Below are 17,625 nucleotides of genomic sequence, written 5' to 3' on the forward strand. Positions count from 1 at the left end.
ATGATTAAGAGGATAATTCTATATATATATATATATATATGTATGACACATTTTCATATGCTGACCTTCAACTATCAACAACAATAGTCCTTAGTTTCCTGGCTCATATTTTTTAAAAAACAACAACAACAGTAAAATGCCATGCTTAAATTACTTTTAGCAGCCTCAAGTCCACAGAATGTAAGCCTCTTCATCCATATTTGGTCTCACTTTCCCAGTTTATCACTACCTATTCCAACGTGCAGATCTTTAGCATTGAAACTAAATAGAGGGATTCAAAGTGCAATTGATTATTTTTTGCTCTAATACTCAGCTGTGCTACTTCGCAGGAAGATTGATCGTCCAGCCCTTAGTAGTGGGATTACATTAGCTGTAAGATTTCACAGTGCTATCACAAATCTAAATAACACCCCAGCCTCAAAATAATAAATAAATTTGAATATATCTCCAAGAAAGGCTTCTGCAAATACCAAAATAGAATTTAGATCTTGTGCTAGCCTATTTGGCACCTCGATATTTATTAGTGCTATTCACCAATGCACAGGATTCAGATCAGCTGGGACACAAGACTCTTAATCTCAGGGTTATGGGTTCGAGCCCCCCCCCCCTTGGGCAAAAGATTCCTGCATTGCAGGGGGTTGGACTAGATGACCTTTGTGGTTCCTTCCAACTCTACGATTCCTTTTTGGTGCCTCAGAAAACAACCTACCTAAGTCTAAGGCATATCATACGCTGCCTGATTAAGCTCAGGTTTCCTCTGAGTCTTCTTTATCCCTCTCCACCCCATTCGCTACAACACCAAGTTGTCAAAGGAAGCTATACAGCTACATTCACTTTCTAAAAGAATGGGGGGGGGGGCAGAGGTAGTCATGTTGTTGGCAGGGAGGAATAATAAAGAACTTTCTGACAGTAAGAGGTGTTTGACAGTGGAACAGACCCCCATGAGAGGTGACTGACTCTCCTTGGATAGTTGAGATTCCTGCATTTCAGGGGGTTGGACTAGATGACCCTCAGGATTTCTTCCAACTCTACAATTCTATTATTCAAATATTGACTCAATATTCAATATTTCAGTATTTATTTGTTTTTTTAAAAAATCTATTTCTCAGCATTTTTCATGTGGGCAAAGCTAGTCACATAGGCACAAATTCTGTCAGAAAGCCCTAAACATTTGGAATGATTTCATATGATTGCAGGAGTCCCACAGAGTGCTACCCACATAGTTACTGTAACAGTGAAAGGGCACTCTGGGCAGACCAATAACAATGTATTCTACTTCTAAGCACCTGCTTAAGGTACCCCTGCTCATACGGGCCAGTCTTGACAGACTCTAGGGTTGTGCACTCATCTCACTCTAGAGGCCGGGAGCCAGCGCTGTCCGAAGACACTTCCGGGTCACGTGGCCAGCGTGACAAGCTGCATCTGGCGAGCCAGCACAGCACACGGAACGCCGTTTACCTTCTCACTGGTAAGCGGTCCCTATTTATCTACTTGCACCCGGGGGTGCTTTCGAACTGCTAGGTTGGCAGGCGCTGGGACAGAGCGAAGGGAGCGCACCCCGCCGCGGGGATTCGAACCGCCGACCTTTCGATCGGCAAGTCCTAGGCGCTGAGGCTTTTACCCACAGCGCCACCCGCGTCAAGCACCTGCTTAGAGTAGATTATTTGGTCCTAAAGAACTTTCAGCGTTAAAATAAGCATACAAACAACACACACACACACAAGTTTCTGAGAGCTCTTGAGAAATTCTATACTTCCATTAGAGGGAGGGAGGGAAAGAGAGATTGAGCTCCCCAAAGCTGCCTATCTACATATGTACTTCCACATGCTCTAATCCAGGGCAAGACAGGTAAAGTAGGCAAACCTGTGGTATAAGGGCTGTTTTTTCTTGACTTCTCATCAGGTTGTTGATTGATTCAAAAAGCCTCCTCATTGCTTCTTCAAATTCTGTCACTTCTTTGCCTTCATACAGCCTGAGAGAAAACATATTCTCATTAAGAAATGTAACTCCCTAACAAATAAAAAAATGAAATCACTGGATTGTTATTATCAGACAGATACATCGGTATGTCCCTAAAATGACTAACCTAATGTTATTGTTCTAATTCATGGACACAGAACATAAAAACATACTTATTTATTTCCCTCCTCCCACCCCAAGTTAATAGCCTTTACAGAAAAAATACTTGAGGCTGTCTTTGGAAGACAACTTGGACATTTCATGTAGTATGCATTGCAGTAATCCAGTCTGGAAATTGCTAGAGCATGGAGTAACATGGTTGAGTCATCTCCATCCAAAATGGCCTGTAGCTAGTGAACCAGACATAGCTGGAAACAGGCACACCTAGCTACCTGGGCCTCAAATGACAATGTTGGATCCAGGAGTACCCCCAAGCTATGGAGCTGTTCCTTCCAGGGGAGTACAACCCAGTTCAGAACAGGCTGTCTCCCCATGTCCTGCACTTGAGAACTCGGAAAACATATACAGACATCATCCGGACCCATGCAACTACTAAGAACTAAGACGTGATAAAAATCTACTACTAGCACTATTAGCAGGAGCAGTCTAGATTAATTCAGGACTATAGTTTTAGGAAATCCCAGACAATGGTAGCCCTATATTTTTAAAACACAAACACAACACTGCTACTTAGATTACTAAACTTCTAACTGCCCCAGCATTTGGATGCCACTTATTCTGTTCAGATGAATAATGCTGTAGCCTGTACTATACAAGTCTGTAGCACGAAACCCTCAAATTCCTTCTCATCAGTTTCTTGTAGCACAATTAAAGCACCCAATGCTATTCATAATTGTTTCCTGAGTAACTCCATCACTATCCAATTCTGTGTCAAATCGAGATATTAAGAAAACCAGACAGCAAATGTGAATTAGATTACCAGCCAGCATGAATTAATATCATATCCCAGCAGTATTTATAAAAGGCGAAAGCAGGATTTAGCCATTCATCATCTGGTTGTATTATACCTTTATTAAATCAAATATCAGTTAATACATATTGCCTTTTTCCGAAAAAGGTAAAGCTCAAAGCTTGCTAATTAACAACAAAATTAAGGACTTTTCCCAATTCACATTAGTTAATAACAGTACTGAAGCCTTCATTCTATCAGGTTTATCAGTGGTCGTTAAAGCTGATTTAATCTTCTTTATTAGCAAATTAATCTAACCCGCTACATGAGGTTGAAACAAGAATGGAAAGGCATGTTTTATTATGACAAGGGAAGGCTAATACTTGCCTGAAGCCTATATACAAAAGCTAACAGCAATCCAATCTGCAAGTTACAGTTGCTTCCTCTGGCACCATTTACTTCCAACTAAAAGTCAAAGCTTACCCTTGCATGAAGATGCGATGTAGTCAAGCACATTAGACGTGTAAGACTCTCTCATACATTATAGCAGCACAACATGGAAACAGGATTTGTAAACATCACTTTTTACAATGTATTTTCTCAGCTGGGAGAAGCCATTTTATGATTGTTTCTACTCACATTTTTTTGCCAGTTATTTCAACTATATTCTGATACACCATACAACTTGGTTACGACAACCAGCATCTATGTTGGTGAAATATTGCTTACCTTTATTAAACATCACTGCTTTGATGTAGCATATTATTCCTTCGTCATACAAAGAGCCCATTGCTGTTGATGTATTTATTTAATAATGAGCATAAGTGCTGGGTTGCTGTTGGTTTCCCACCCCCAACCCCCATATCTACTACACAGCATCTCAATTTCCTGATTTGACAATGTTTTTGTTTAGTTTATATTATACGGTAGTACTAGTGATCCAGAGATCTATTGGTACCACCCAAAACAATTAAACGGCACTAATTTCAAGTCAGTATTGCTCCTTCAGAACTCATAGCTCTAAAAGTCTAAAAGAAAACAAGCATACCTGCAGAAGAGGTAACCTGGGACTTGTAAAACAAATAATAGCCTAAAATATATTTATAGAAATTTTACTCCAAATACAGTATTCATTTTTTAAGAAAAGCTCAACTATTGCCATGGAGATGCAAGACCCTTGCAAACCTTGAGCATACTTTTGTTAAGCACACTAAAAAGGTGAAGTGGGACTGCGCTGCTGAACCCACCTCCAATCTCACATGCACTGCTGACCCTGCCCGTTTAGGTACCTGCAAAGCATTGCCTGTTTGTGCATAGGCACTCCTTTGCAGGATTTTTAATGTGGGCAAAACTTACACACAAGGGGGTCAGGGCCAGTGCTGCAGTCTCCCTCTCCCTCTCACATTTTGCGTACATGTGGAGAAGAGCTGAAGTGGGCAACTGAAGCCATTTAACCACCCTGCAACTGTCACAGGCACAAGTTGTGCTGAAAGTGCAATAACATATAGCCTCTCCATCAACACCAGGTATGTACATCATGATGAATCTTCAATAAAAATAATGCCTGGAGGGGTCCTGACATGTAACTATAGACCAGCTTTGAATGAAGCTTGCTCAAAGTGCTGGGAAGTGATTTTCCTGTGTTTGCAATAGGGTAGGAAAATAATATCTAGAATGTGTTGGGGAATGAATATTTCAAAAGACTGAAATACTGAGTGAAGGTCAAAAGTGATTGTCTTTTGACAGATGGCAAACTTGCAGTAATGAAAAAAAGCTTAAAGCTTTTGTCAACAACACTTGAGAAAAAATAAAGCAATCATCTAAAAAGATACTGTTATTATGTCTGACGGTTGCTGCAAGGTTGTAGCTTTTAGTTGATCTAATGGATACATGAAAACCTAGAGAAGTAGAGGTAACTTCAGCTAATGGGATGTATCTTTGGTTTCATTTTAGACCAGTAGTTCTACAAATAAATCAGACTATCAACATATGTATAAGCCATAGGTTTACTCTGATTTCCCTCTCCAGGGTTTCATTTGGATGTATATTGACAACAATTGTGTTGTGACAACAATACAGGCCAGAATTGATTACCTGTGCTTAAATTACGTGAAATGACTTCAATTTCTTTTGGAGGAGAGATTCCCCACTATGTCACACACAGAACAGAAACAGACCAAATGTTGGAAGGACAGTATCCAACGCCTCTTGTCCCAATACCAATTACAAGATTTTCAGGTGACTATGAAGATGGACAAGAGGCACTTAAGAGATTGTCTCTTTAGGTCCCATGCAGAAAGGGATCTAACCATGATGGCTTCTACCAAGAGTTCGCCATGGTTCCTACTTATTAAAACCGAGCATACCGGGGCCATTATCTGTCAAAGCTCCCACTTGCCATGCTTAGAATTGCTTTCACAGAATTTCGATACCCTCAGCGGTGTTGGATGGACGCTACAGCAAAGTACATTATGAAGAAATACTTTGTGTGGGCAACCCTGTGTGGAGGACCTGTACCACTATTTATTGCAATGCCTATTATATATAGACCCAAGAGACCGATTCATAAAACCCCTGTTTCCGAATGGAACTCACTTGAATAGTTGGAAAGGGTGAAATGGCTGCTGAGCGATACTGATGACTTTGTAAGTTATAAAATAGCACTCTATGCGCTGGCAGCTAAGAAGATCAGGAGGAAAGAACTAGATAAAATAGCGGTCAACTGCAAAGGGGATTCGGATATTTAATTTGCCACATTTTACTAGCGAATCTTCTGCTATTCTATTTTATGCGACAAACAATCTTAGTAGTTGTGACTGTGGTTTATATTGTATGTGTGGTGCCTGATGATTTTTATGGTTATTGCTGTTTTTCCTTTTGTTATTTTTCTGAATGATGCCATGGCCTATGGCTAGCGCAATAAATGTCTATGATGCTGATGATGCTGATGGCGACAATGACAGGCAATACAAAGCCTAGTCTAATTATAACAAGCACACTAGATAAAATTGTTGCAGTGGGGAGAAGAAGGAATTTCAACCTAAGCATTAAATTAAATTGTGGTAAAATGTTGGTCTCCACGCTAAGCTAAAATTGAGGAGTTTGAGCTGAAGTTTTTGAACAGTCTGGGGTTTATGTTTCCAATGTGTCAAAAGAGAGAGAGAGAGAGAGAGAGAGAGAGAGAGAGAGAGAGAGAGAGACTGGAACTTCAACAGGACAGGGCAAGAATGTGATAGTAAATCTCATTTTTCGAGATTACATTAAAAAAGAGGGGATAGATGTCCCTAAAATTGTTTGTTTTTAAGTTTTGCCAAAGTTGAAAGCACAAACATGGCCTCTGTACAAAGAAGATTTCCAATTGTTTTGAAATTGTAATCTGATATGATACACAAGGTTTAATAATGTGAACTGCTGCAGAAGTCAAAATAATTCTTGGAGTATACAGTATAAATCAACAGGTGTGGTTTTTTAGCTTTAGGCCTTGAAGTAACCCATCAAAAATGTAGCTGCTACAAACATGTAGTTAGCACCTTCCTTTGGTGTGCTTTGTAATCTGAAGTTAACTTTGTTTTAAAGTTAATTTTATTTTTAACATTTTAAAATGTATGAAATCCTTCCAGTGAAGCTCTGATGGACCCCTAACAAAGAAATCCTCCCTTTCCCGTAATCAAAGTCACAGCAAGCCTGGCTATGATTTGCTGCTTTAATAGCTAGGTATTTAGCAAGGAAAGCTAGGGATCCTCCAATATTCCACAGCTTGAGTAGAAGAAACTGCTGGGTATGGAATACAAATGTATTTATTTCTTCTTCTTTTAAACATGCAAGATACTTTTGATAAGATGGGGAACTCATTTTTTGAGTTTATGCTAAGCATTCCGCAAAGTATTAAATTATAGACCAGGTTTGATGACTCGCTGGGATCATGACTGTTTCTTTCTTCAAGTTCTTAAATGTTATTCTTATTGTGGCATTTTGCACTGAAAACAATCCCTCTTGTCCAATTACCAGTTTTGTTTCTGTGCTATTCCTCCTAATGCATGGAAAGTAACAATTTGGTTAAGGAGTTGTTTCTATTTTGTGGTTCTGAATTAAAAACGTAAGGGCAGTTTCCTTGCACAATGTAGCTTTATACTCCTTATTGGGGGGGGGTATTCCCTCCTGTGCTCTCAGATCTATCATATAAAGAGCGGGGGTGGGGGGGACTGTTTTTGTATATAGTAAAAGTCAACCGAATTATTTACAGAAGAAAGCAACGTCCTTGCTTAAATGGCAAGCCTGTGCTTCTTTTGGAGCAAATGGAGAACTTTTGCTCTTAAAAATCGTAGATCTTAAGGAAAACACTATTCCAAATTCAAGATTGCTCCTTGAAATTAAATGTACAAGCTTATTACACACTTATTGGTTTCTCAGACTCCCTTCTCCTCTCTGGGCCTATTTGGCAACTGTAATGTGTTGATCCTGAAGAATACAATTAAAGCTACTGGAGACTGCTATGCAAGTTTACATTGTTGTGCTGATTTTGTATCCTGAAACACAAGGTGCTATTTTACAAGTGCCATTACTACCTCTAAGGACAGCACAAACAAGGTTGATAACCTCTGCCAATACTGTAAATTGTGCCACTGCATCAGGTGCCTTGTATAATATCTGTGAGCAATATCTGCTTTCATTGACCTTGCAAACAAAATTTCATCTGTAATCTTCTCCGGCCCAGAGCATTTCCAGTTCTATTTCTATTATGGCAAAATGTGAGCTCACTGTCACAGTAACTGCAACACCCACCCAATTAATCTATTTGAATAATAGGCAGGTGAACACATGTCCGATCTATCAAGAATATATATTTAAAAAAAAAAAAGATTTCCAACATTATTTAATAGAGTAGGTGAAAAATTCCCTGAAACTCCCAAGAGCCTGATGAAATTAAGCAGGGGCTGCATCTGGTGGTCAGGCCAGAAGCCCCTCACCCTTACCCTCAGTGCTATTTCAAAAGTAATCAGACTCTAATACTTACTGTGAAAACAAAGTCCTTGACCGAACTATGAACTTGAACACATATTCCAGAGATTTCAGAGTTCTTAGTATAGGTTCACACTGTTCCCCTCTGCAGGAAATGTCCAAGTAAGTCTTCAAAACTGTCATTAGTTTCCTGAAATTGGAAAAATGTGTTACAAAGGAGGAATAGGGTTAAACTTTATCACATTTCCTTTGTATAGAGTGTAAAGTGGCAAATATCTATATAGTGCATGATGTAACATGGCAGACTTGGTTTTATTACTTTATAATTCAAATAAAAATATTACACAATTCAATGGGGGGAAAGCACAGTAGCATGACCTTTTATTTCCCATTATTATTTCTATCTATCACACAGGATGGCTTTGGACAGTGGCCACGGTCATTGCACTGAATAATATTGCTAGTACAGTGTAGGGCTGGGAATTCTTGGCGCCAAACAATCTGCAGCAAAGCAGTACTTTGGGTTGCAGTATTTAAACGTTTTTGCAGCATGCAAAGTATTTTGGCAAGGACTGGAATGATGATGAAGATGACAAAGGACTGTACCTGAAAGCCACCGACTCATAGCTATGAGTGGAAAATATATTGGTGGAAATATATATTGTAAATCATACAATATATTCTGTATGCTCCATAGTCTAATATGCTCTTAGAAGAAAGTGTGTGTGCAATTGCACACACAAAACACCTCCCTTTTAAAAAATGGATTGAATCTAGACTAGGTGAGCTCCCCTTTTGTAAACTATGAGACTTAAGTCATGACTGGTTTCAAAAGCAGACTGATCCTCCCCTCCCCATGTGCTGTTCTGGGGGTTCTTCCGACTTCCCTGCCTCAGAGCCAATTTCAGGGAGCAGCAGGGTGCACAGCCTCATTGTACAAGTGGAAGCCCTCGTTAGGTGAATCCTGCTCTTAGTATGAAGCAAAACTATTTTATACAGTGACTAGAAACAAATCTAAGGACACATTCTGAACCGTATTACATACCATACACACATGTGGATAGTAAAAATTCTCTATGTATCAGTGATCTTAAGAAGACTGTAGAATAGTACCAGCAATCCCTTGAACATTTGAGCAGGTGACCTCATTCTAACTCACAGCTTATGAAACTTTAGCGCTAACCAGATTCTGACTCTTCCACAGCCTCCCTGGAAGGGCCCATGAAATCACACCCCAAGCACCATGGCAGACTCCTTAGCAGAGCCAGCCCAAGACATTTTTCTGCCCAAGGCAAAGGACAAGATTCCACCCTCCATGGACAGAAGTTGACTGTGCTGGCCGTTGAACTTAAGTGCAACATTGGCAATAGGGTAACATATTCCACAGCACCTGAGGGCAGCAGGGGATGCATTGTCTCCATGTGCTGCCTAAAGAGATTGATTAACTCATTCTACCTAATGGGAAAGCCTTAGACATTGCCCATTTTTAAAAAGAGATTCAATGCTCCAGAATCCACTGAGGGCAACCATTAGAGAACAGACAGAAGCTGTGCATAAAAAACTGCACCCAGCTTGATGCCCCAACACATGCAGTTTAGGGGAAGTTCCAACCATAAGATCTAACACATTCACATCTCAAGGGACTAAGTTCTCATCTACACATGGAACAACATAACTAATTTTGCAGCTTGTGGATCTGTAGTGTAGTTCACCATATGCCTTGTCCACACAGTGCAGAATCTCCATACCATCATCACCACCAGACAAGATCTTCCATCAGTGGCATGGAGTTCTGCTACACATAATGCAGGAAATCTATTCGGCAAGTTAAACTTTGCACAGACAAGCCTTGTATACAAAGCATGTAGACCAGTACTCAGAGATCGATGAGGAATCATTTTCTTGAAAATACAGTGAACAAAAACCAACATACGGTAGTAATAGATGGAGTTTAGTGCCAACAAACTCATTGGTACTTTTATTCCCTTTTTCCTTCCTGAGCGTATGGTAGATCTGAAGACCCATAGTGTTCTAAAGTCCCCACCAAACTAATAAATAGGGGGCAGGGTTAGGGGTTGCTTTAGTGCACTTGGCTTTGATGTGTAATCAATAAAAAGAATGCCAAATTGCTGTGAGTGAGCCTGATTTTATGTGACCTTTAGTGAGTCTTATGTTGTGGGCAAGTTTTTCCAACAAGGCAAGATGACACAGCTTGTCGTACCATCTGTCTATGGAAAATTTGTGCACCTCTCTTCAGAAATATGGCATTTCCCAAGATGAGTATCTGTTGGTGTTTGTATGTTAATTTGATGACAATATTTATTTAATTTTCCATATTGATCTGGAGAAGGGAGCATTATCTTTCCTGAAGACTGACAGAAAAATAAAAATAAAATAAATAATAATAATAATAATAAATAATAATAATAAACGTTTATTGTCCCTACACCACCTATGTGCAGTGAAATTAAATGAGCCCCCCTCCTCCCCTAAAGTCCAGAGAAGATGTCACTTCCAGCTCTGCCACCGAGTTTTACATGGAGATACCAGGGATGCTATGGATGGTGTGAATGCAAATTACTTGTTCTATATATCACTTTTCTCTGTAATGATTGAAATATCGTCAACTTACTTGTAGGCTAAAGTTGCGCTGAAGTGCTGCTGTATATAAGCCTCCAGTACGGTATTGAAATGCTGGAATTTTCTGTCTGCAATGAGTCCTATTATGTAGATCTGTAACAGGTTAATAGGATTAGTGGTTTTTTTGTTTTTATTTTGCACACCAAAAGTCATTTGAAAAGTTACAGTTTGCAATGAGCTCCTAAAAAATTTCAATTAGGTATTTTGTGTATTAGCTAAAGCCAAAAGTTTATTATCGAGGGATGCAATATATCTATGTTGGTGATCCTGAAGCCATTTCAGTTACAAGCAGTGCCTTGCTCCTATAGTAAATTGTTTCAAAAAATGGAGCCCATAGTTTGAACTTGAACAGCAGAGGGCAATCCTTACCAGTGCATCAAAGACGAGAATGTCATATTCATCACTATGAGAATGTTCCATCATGATATTAAACAAGGCATCTAAAGTATCTTGGAGGAACTAAAGAGAGAGAGAGAGAGAGAGAGAGAGAGAGAGAGAGAGAGAGAGAGATGAACAAATATTTTACAAGCTTTGATATCATGACAGGATAAAGATTCTTTGAGAAACATTTTCATGTCTTTAAAAGAAAAATTCCACCTAGCCCCAGGGAAAGCATTTCATGCCTCAAAGGATCCATCTTTCTAGCCTTGTCACCTGGAGCATCACCACATCTTTGAAGACTTATTTTCTTATCATAGCACACATTTGACTCAAACAAGCAAAGCAGTCATTTCCCCCCAATGTAATGCTAAGGATGGCCTACAGTTTATACTGGAATGAACAGAGCATTTCCTATTCCCCACAAGTGGAAAGTTGATTGCTTTATCTGTAAATGTTCACAGGTGTACTGCAAGAGGTTTGTAAGTTGCACAGTCCCTTAAAATGTGGAAAGCAATTGTTTTCAGCAGTGTGTCACTGTGAATTTAGCTGCAGCTGGTGTTAAGTAATATCCCTCAGCCTAAAATGGCTTGATAGTATGCCTAGACCATCAAGATACTTAAAGCACGAATGCAGGGGAAAGAGATAAATCTAGTATCTCTCCTCCCATTAGAATGCCTGGTCTCAAGTCTTCGGTATCACCCAAATCATTGCCAAGTGGGAATGAAAACATGGTGCGTGCCAACTGGAAGAGGATTCCTCCTTCCATTCATACCAGCTCAGGTCTCTCCCACCCTTTGTGCTTTGTCAGAAAGCTCAGATGAGAAAAAGGAAAGGAGGGTGAAGAGGTTTGCAGCAGGCCAGGATCAGCCATTGTGCTGCCAGTTGCCAACCACAATTCCAGCCTCAGAAACTTGGTGCTCGTGAACCCCAGCTGGAATATTCTACAGAATGCCACTAGAGAGGGTGATGAAAACTTTTATTTGGCTTTTCTACCACATGTTGCTTATGATATAGACATCATAAGAACAACATTAAAGCTCCAATATGCGAAATATATGACATTGATCAGGAGATGAACTGATCTTTTACAAAAAGAAGCTACAAGCTAGCACAGGGACAACTCTGAACTTGACCCACATTTCCAAAAAAATCAGTTCTTACAGCAGAAAAAGAAACATCAGTTCAATGCAAAGAAAGATTAATGAACTGCTTATTTACACGGTGCAGAAGGCAGCTTTTTAAGTTTAGAAACAATCTGAATAGATCTTCTAGAATAGCCTGGGTCAACTGAATTCCTTTTCTAAACCCCATTAAAGAGCCATTTGCATCAAATGAATGAAGGTTTATAATCTCGCCCTCTTCATCAGTGCTTCTAGAGTGACTGCTGTGTGTAACATCTTGCCTGATGGAAAACATGAAAGTTTGTGACATTTTGGTTGGCCCTAATAATGATGTTACCAAGCTGTGGATTTTGTATGTAGGTAAGTAATCCTTGCTACATATTTCCATAGTCATAGTCTGAAGTATAGTTCTTCATAGAAAAGGAGCTTGCATCACATAGATAAACCATTACATGTTCACATTTCATCAATAAACACAAATATTTTCCAAAAAAGAGCAACACTCACCTTTTGATCAGAGATCAATTTACTTTTTATATATATTAATAGGAAAGGAAAAGATAATGGGTAGCTTTTCTGTCTCACAACTTTGTAAGCATATATTTCATTTCATTTGTACAGGCAAAGAGACATTGCCTTTTAGATTTGCCTTGATATTGTGCTTACTTTGAGTTAATCGTGCGTAAAGAGTAAAGACTTGAATCAAAGGATCTACGGTTGTTACAAAACTGCCATGCCCAGAATTTTGATAAGTTTGGGGAGTGCTAAAGAAGCAGCTTGCTGGTTCTACTTTAATCAGTGCGAGTGTCCCCAAAGAATATTTGTGTGAAGCTTCAAGTCAAGGGAAAATGAATTATACCTGCTGTATTTAGCACACATGCAGCCTTAACTTACTTTCAGTATTGAAGCTAATATGGGAGAAAATTGCTCAGCACAATGCAACAGAAGGCAGGTGCGACCCTCCACCCAGGTGCCCCTTTTGATGTAAAAATCAAACCCCATCCTCTATTTGATAAATGAACAGAGCAGACATATGAACAACCAGGACTGCCCCCCATCACATACAATCAATCAGGAATTTGCAAAGAACCTGCTCCCACCGAATCAGGGGTCACTGGGGCAGAGGCATATTTGGGGGGGGGGGGGAACTCTAATACCAAGTCTTTGAAAAACATGCTTTCTTTTGTTTGAAAATATTCTGAACACAATTGTTTCATCATTGTCTTTTTAAAAAAATCATGTTTGCTTTTAAAAAACAAAAAAGCTAACAAAGAGAAGCATATTCCAGGGCAGCATTTAGCACAGCACGGTTAATAAAATAGGAAAACATTAAAATAAAATGGAAATTCTGCCATGTAAGGTATGCCTGAAATCCAGTTCAATTGTTCAGCTGCCATCTGTTTTCTGTGTAAACAAGACTGGTATTGTCCTGAACGGATGTCACTTTGGGGCAGTTATTTCCAGAAAGAAGTGGCTCTCCGGGGTTTCAGGTAGGAGAAATTCCCAGCTGCATCTGAAAATGCTGGGAGTTGAACCTGTGACCCTTTGCATGCAAATAATATGCTCTACCACTGACCCACGGCCTTTCCCCCAATGAAGCCAACAAGACTGATGCCTTGTAAAAAGAAAACACAACTGTATTATTTGAGGACTATGCTCTCAGCCTATGATGGCTGATACGAGTGAAGACAATTTCCTGAGCCATTCTCAAGGGATTAGTTTGCTTCAATGAGCACAAAAGATGTGTTACCACTTGAGATAGAAAAACATGTTGTTGAAATGGCTAAGATTTCCTACATGGATTTTGGAAATAAATTGAGGAATAGCACCAGGATTCCTAATTTGTCTCTCTAGGAAATATTTATCCATTGAGGAACCAAGGACTGCACACTACATCATTTCCCGGGAAAGGGGGGTGATTACCTCCCCCATAGTATCTGGCTTTTCAGAAAGTCCCTGACCTAAAATTACACTACTGTAAACATTTTAAAAACATACCTTCACAATTTCTTCCCCATCCACAATCTTCAGTTTTTCTAAGTTCTCCTTCAAGAGCTCTGGCTTCATACGCCACTTCAAAAGGCCCAGTAAACCAACTGAAGAGAGGAGCAGAAATATATTCACAGAGAAAGGGGGTCTAGCTTTCAAGTGCAACTTAAAAAGCCTTGTCAGAAGCTTATATTCTTACCATTTTGAGTTAGCTTGGTTGAACAAACAAGCGTTGAAATGGTAAATGTGTCTCTTGAGCTTACTGAGAGCCCTCCAACACTGCTTGAACTCCGACTTAAGGTTGAGCCTTTAGAGTCTATGTTATGACGTGAGGAAGGGAGACTCAGGTAAGCACTGGCATCCTCCATTTTCTTACTATCACCCTTGAAAGCAAGGCATGAAAACAAGGTGAGATTCAGTGGAATGAGCTAAATTCACATATAACCAGGATAACTTTGCTGCACTCTTCCACACCAGTAGCCTTTTAGAAATAAATCTTTTTAAAAAAAATATTGGATTGAGAGACTTAACCCAGTGAAGACTGCAAAAGTATATGCAATTTCTCTGCACAAACAAAACTCCTCAACTCACAATCTACTTTTGAAACTAACCGAGGATACGTAGGTAGGCAAAGAATTTTCTGCTGGTTTATAAAGAGAAGAGGTCACAACATGCACATAAGTCCTTGGACACACAGAAACCATTAAAAAAATCTTCTCAGTGAACAATGGAAATGGAAACAAATTAATTTTATTTAAATCATGTTTACCTTGCTCTTCAATCAAAAGGGTCCCCTGAGCAGCTTACAAATAGATCAAAACTATGGTCCTTAGACCGGTGGGGAATCTGTGACCTTGCAGATTTGGTTGGACTCCATCTCATCAATCCCAGCCAGCATAGCCAAGAGTCAAGGATGGGGGGGGGGTTGTTCTCTAACAACACCTGCACAGTTCCCCCATCTCTGCCACAGTTCCCCCTTTGCAGAGGGTGGGGCAGGAACTAAAAAGCAAACTCAAGCACCAGTTTTTAAAGCAACAGTTCTTATAGCAACCGGATGGGATTAAACTATGGGATGCGTAAAGGTGAAAAGTAAAGCTTCAAAAAATAGCAGCTTTGGGTTGAATTGTCCCTCAACTGATGCCAGGGAGCGCTCTCCATGTTATGTTGGATTCTGTTCCTCATTAGCCCAAGCCAGCATTGCTGTTGCCAGAATTGATGGCAGCTGAAGTCCAAAAACATCAGGATTGTACCACATTGGTTACCCTAGTACAGACAGACTTACTTATGCTGCTGTGTAATAATTTTGTGTATTATTGTGTTCCCACACCACACCACTGGCTGGGTATGGAAAGATCACAGTATTAAGTCCGTCTAAATTTTATTATCCTTTTGGCAGGGACCAGCTGTATGTGAGAGTTCCCTGCAGGGAATTAGCACCTACAGGCAAACCAAGGATAATTGACCCCCACCTCCCACCAGCTGATATCACCTGCCCATCAGGGTGATGTAACTTGATTCACATGCAGGAGTGGTTTCAGAAAAATGGCCTTGCTGGCCAAATTGCAACTAGGTCAAGATAAGCCTACAGGCCATATTCCCCAGCCCTGGACTAAACACGACAGGAACAGCTGGGAAAACTTGAACAGGGGCTTCCATTTTCAGCAACAGTCCTACAACTCATTGCTAGTTGTGCCCTAAAACTCCACAAGTGAGAGTCTTTTTCATTTTAGCAACACTCAGGGCATTGGCCATGTCCCACAGGGCTTCTAACTCTTAATTACTAAGAGTAGGTTCCTAAATTGTATTGCAGACTGTTTTTCAAACTTGGGGAGCCACACAACTCTGGTGCTAGGGACACCTGCTTCATACAACTGATTTTCCTTATTTGTCTTCAAGGAAACATTGCGGATGTTTAGTAATAAACTGCTTTTAAAAATGGAAATCAAAGGGCTAAGTCTGGGTATTTAGGCAGCCATTCCCAGTTTAGCATTTAAAACTGACTAAAGGTTTTATCACCAGACTACAGCTTTTTGTCTGACAGATCTCCAGCATCCTATAAGGACATATTTGGAAAAGCTCCAAACAACCTGAAATATAGTCAGCTCAGTCTTTTCGTCCCTTTCTTTCTGTTTCCCACTAGGCCATTTGCAAGGATTTTGTGTAAAAGCCAGAAACGGGCTAGTTGCCAGATGTGTTGAGTACACCTGAATTTTTTAAGGAAAAGCCAGCTACAGCATTTTCGCTTGCTGTATGTGCTAGAACAGTGTAAGTCAAGAATAGTCAACGTGCTGGCCTCCAAAGTGCAACTCCCACCATCCCTAGCTATTGGGTATGCTGGCTGCGACTGATAGGAATTGTAGTCCACAACAACTGGAAGGTACCACATTAGCTATTCCTGGCATAACTCACACTACACAAAGAAATTACTGAGTTCAGTTCTAGCACTGATGGATGTTCCTATATGAATATGCTGTCCTTCAGGACCCCTCTTTCAAAGTTTAGGCATATGAATCTGGGCTGGGGAGAAGGGGTTTTTTTCCCCAGTATTTGCATGCCAGTTACAGAATGCCCTCCCCCTAGTCCTTTCAGGCTAGGAGTTGTTGGTATCTGTCTGTCTCAAGAGACAATGGAGTGTGCCTCTGATGGGAAAGTAAAAGCACAGTGTTAGCAGCACCAAAGTGATCCCCCTGGGACTCAATCTGCCCCAGCCTGTCTTCACATGCATGGGAAGTCCCTTATTCACCAAGGGCTTGAGACCTATTGGCTACCTTTACCTGGTTTAGCCAGCCAGTCAAAGTTGTTCCTGGGGTGTGGCCACTGTCACATGCGGACAGCTTCTAGGAACCTCAGGTGAGAGCTGAGTGGAGGGTGGGCACCAAATGTGGACATACTACACCAAAAGGAGCATGGTGTGTTCCCTACCAGAGGTACTACCCCTCCCCTAACACCCCACACACACCAGGCTTGGAGCATAACATTTTAAGTAGAGCAACAGGAGATTGTTAGTGGATTGTGCAAAGCTGTGTGGAAGTCTATGCAGCAAAACCAACAATACCTTCAGAACGGCGAGATCATGAAAGCCATCAAGCAGAGTTGTCCCATCCTCCTTCATTAACTTCACATAGGCCATTGCAAAGTTCTTTTCTCCTTTGTCTTTAGCTGTGCAAGAAATAATTTTGTATGATTCTTTCCCCCCGCCTATAACATGTCCACTTATCTAATGTTGCATATTGAAAACAAGTAATCAAGCGGGTTACTTACACTCCTGAGATGACCGATGTCTAAACGTAAAGCGCAAGTGAATTCTTTGCATATCCTCAATGGGCAATGCTACCTATTTAAATACATAAACATTTAAATACATAAACAGTTATTAAAGTAAAAATGATATGATGAATACATGGAGGGAAGCTCCACCAGCAGTTCTAAATTAGTGCTGCCCAAATATCCATCTATGGCTAAAGACCTGCTGTGGCAGCTATTTGTGCATAATGACCTAAAATTATGCTCTGCTGCACTTTTTCAGGACTTGTATTTCATTATTTGCCAAATGAAGCTATACCACCACCAAATGCCAGATTATATGCCTTTGAAAGAAACTTTGCATTTTAATGCAAATTCATATCATGACTAATGCTACTGTTGAATGAACTTTCTTGCTGAATA

General features: G+C 40.2%; 1 protein-coding gene across 3 annotated transcripts in view; it reads right to left on the reverse strand.

The window, feature by feature from the left end:
* The window catches only part of DOCK2 (dedicator of cytokinesis 2), a 246,435-nt gene that overhangs the window by 195,627 nt on the left and 33,183 nt on the right, over nucleotides 1–17,625 (reverse strand). For all 3 annotated transcript variants that reach the window (XM_081178303.1, XM_081178305.1, XM_081178304.1), the window contains 8 exons: nucleotides 17,221–17,293; nucleotides 17,015–17,118; nucleotides 14,159–14,342; nucleotides 13,969–14,066; nucleotides 10,838–10,927; nucleotides 10,461–10,561; nucleotides 7,884–8,018; nucleotides 1,864–1,972 (listed from right to left, as the gene is read on the reverse strand). In XM_081178303.1, coding sequence (XP_081034429.1) covers nucleotides 1,864–1,972; nucleotides 7,884–8,018; nucleotides 10,461–10,561; nucleotides 10,838–10,927; nucleotides 13,969–14,066; nucleotides 14,159–14,342; nucleotides 17,015–17,118; nucleotides 17,221–17,293 — 894 coding nt within the window. The remainder of the gene's footprint in view (nucleotides 1–1,863; nucleotides 1,973–7,883; nucleotides 8,019–10,460; nucleotides 10,562–10,837; nucleotides 10,928–13,968; nucleotides 14,067–14,158; nucleotides 14,343–17,014; nucleotides 17,119–17,220; nucleotides 17,294–17,625) is intronic.

This window comes from Podarcis bocagei, assembly GCF_964188305.1.
Source record: "Podarcis bocagei genome assembly, chromosome: 2".
Taxonomy (NCBI): Eukaryota; Metazoa; Chordata; class Lepidosauria; order Squamata; family Lacertidae; genus Podarcis; species Podarcis bocagei.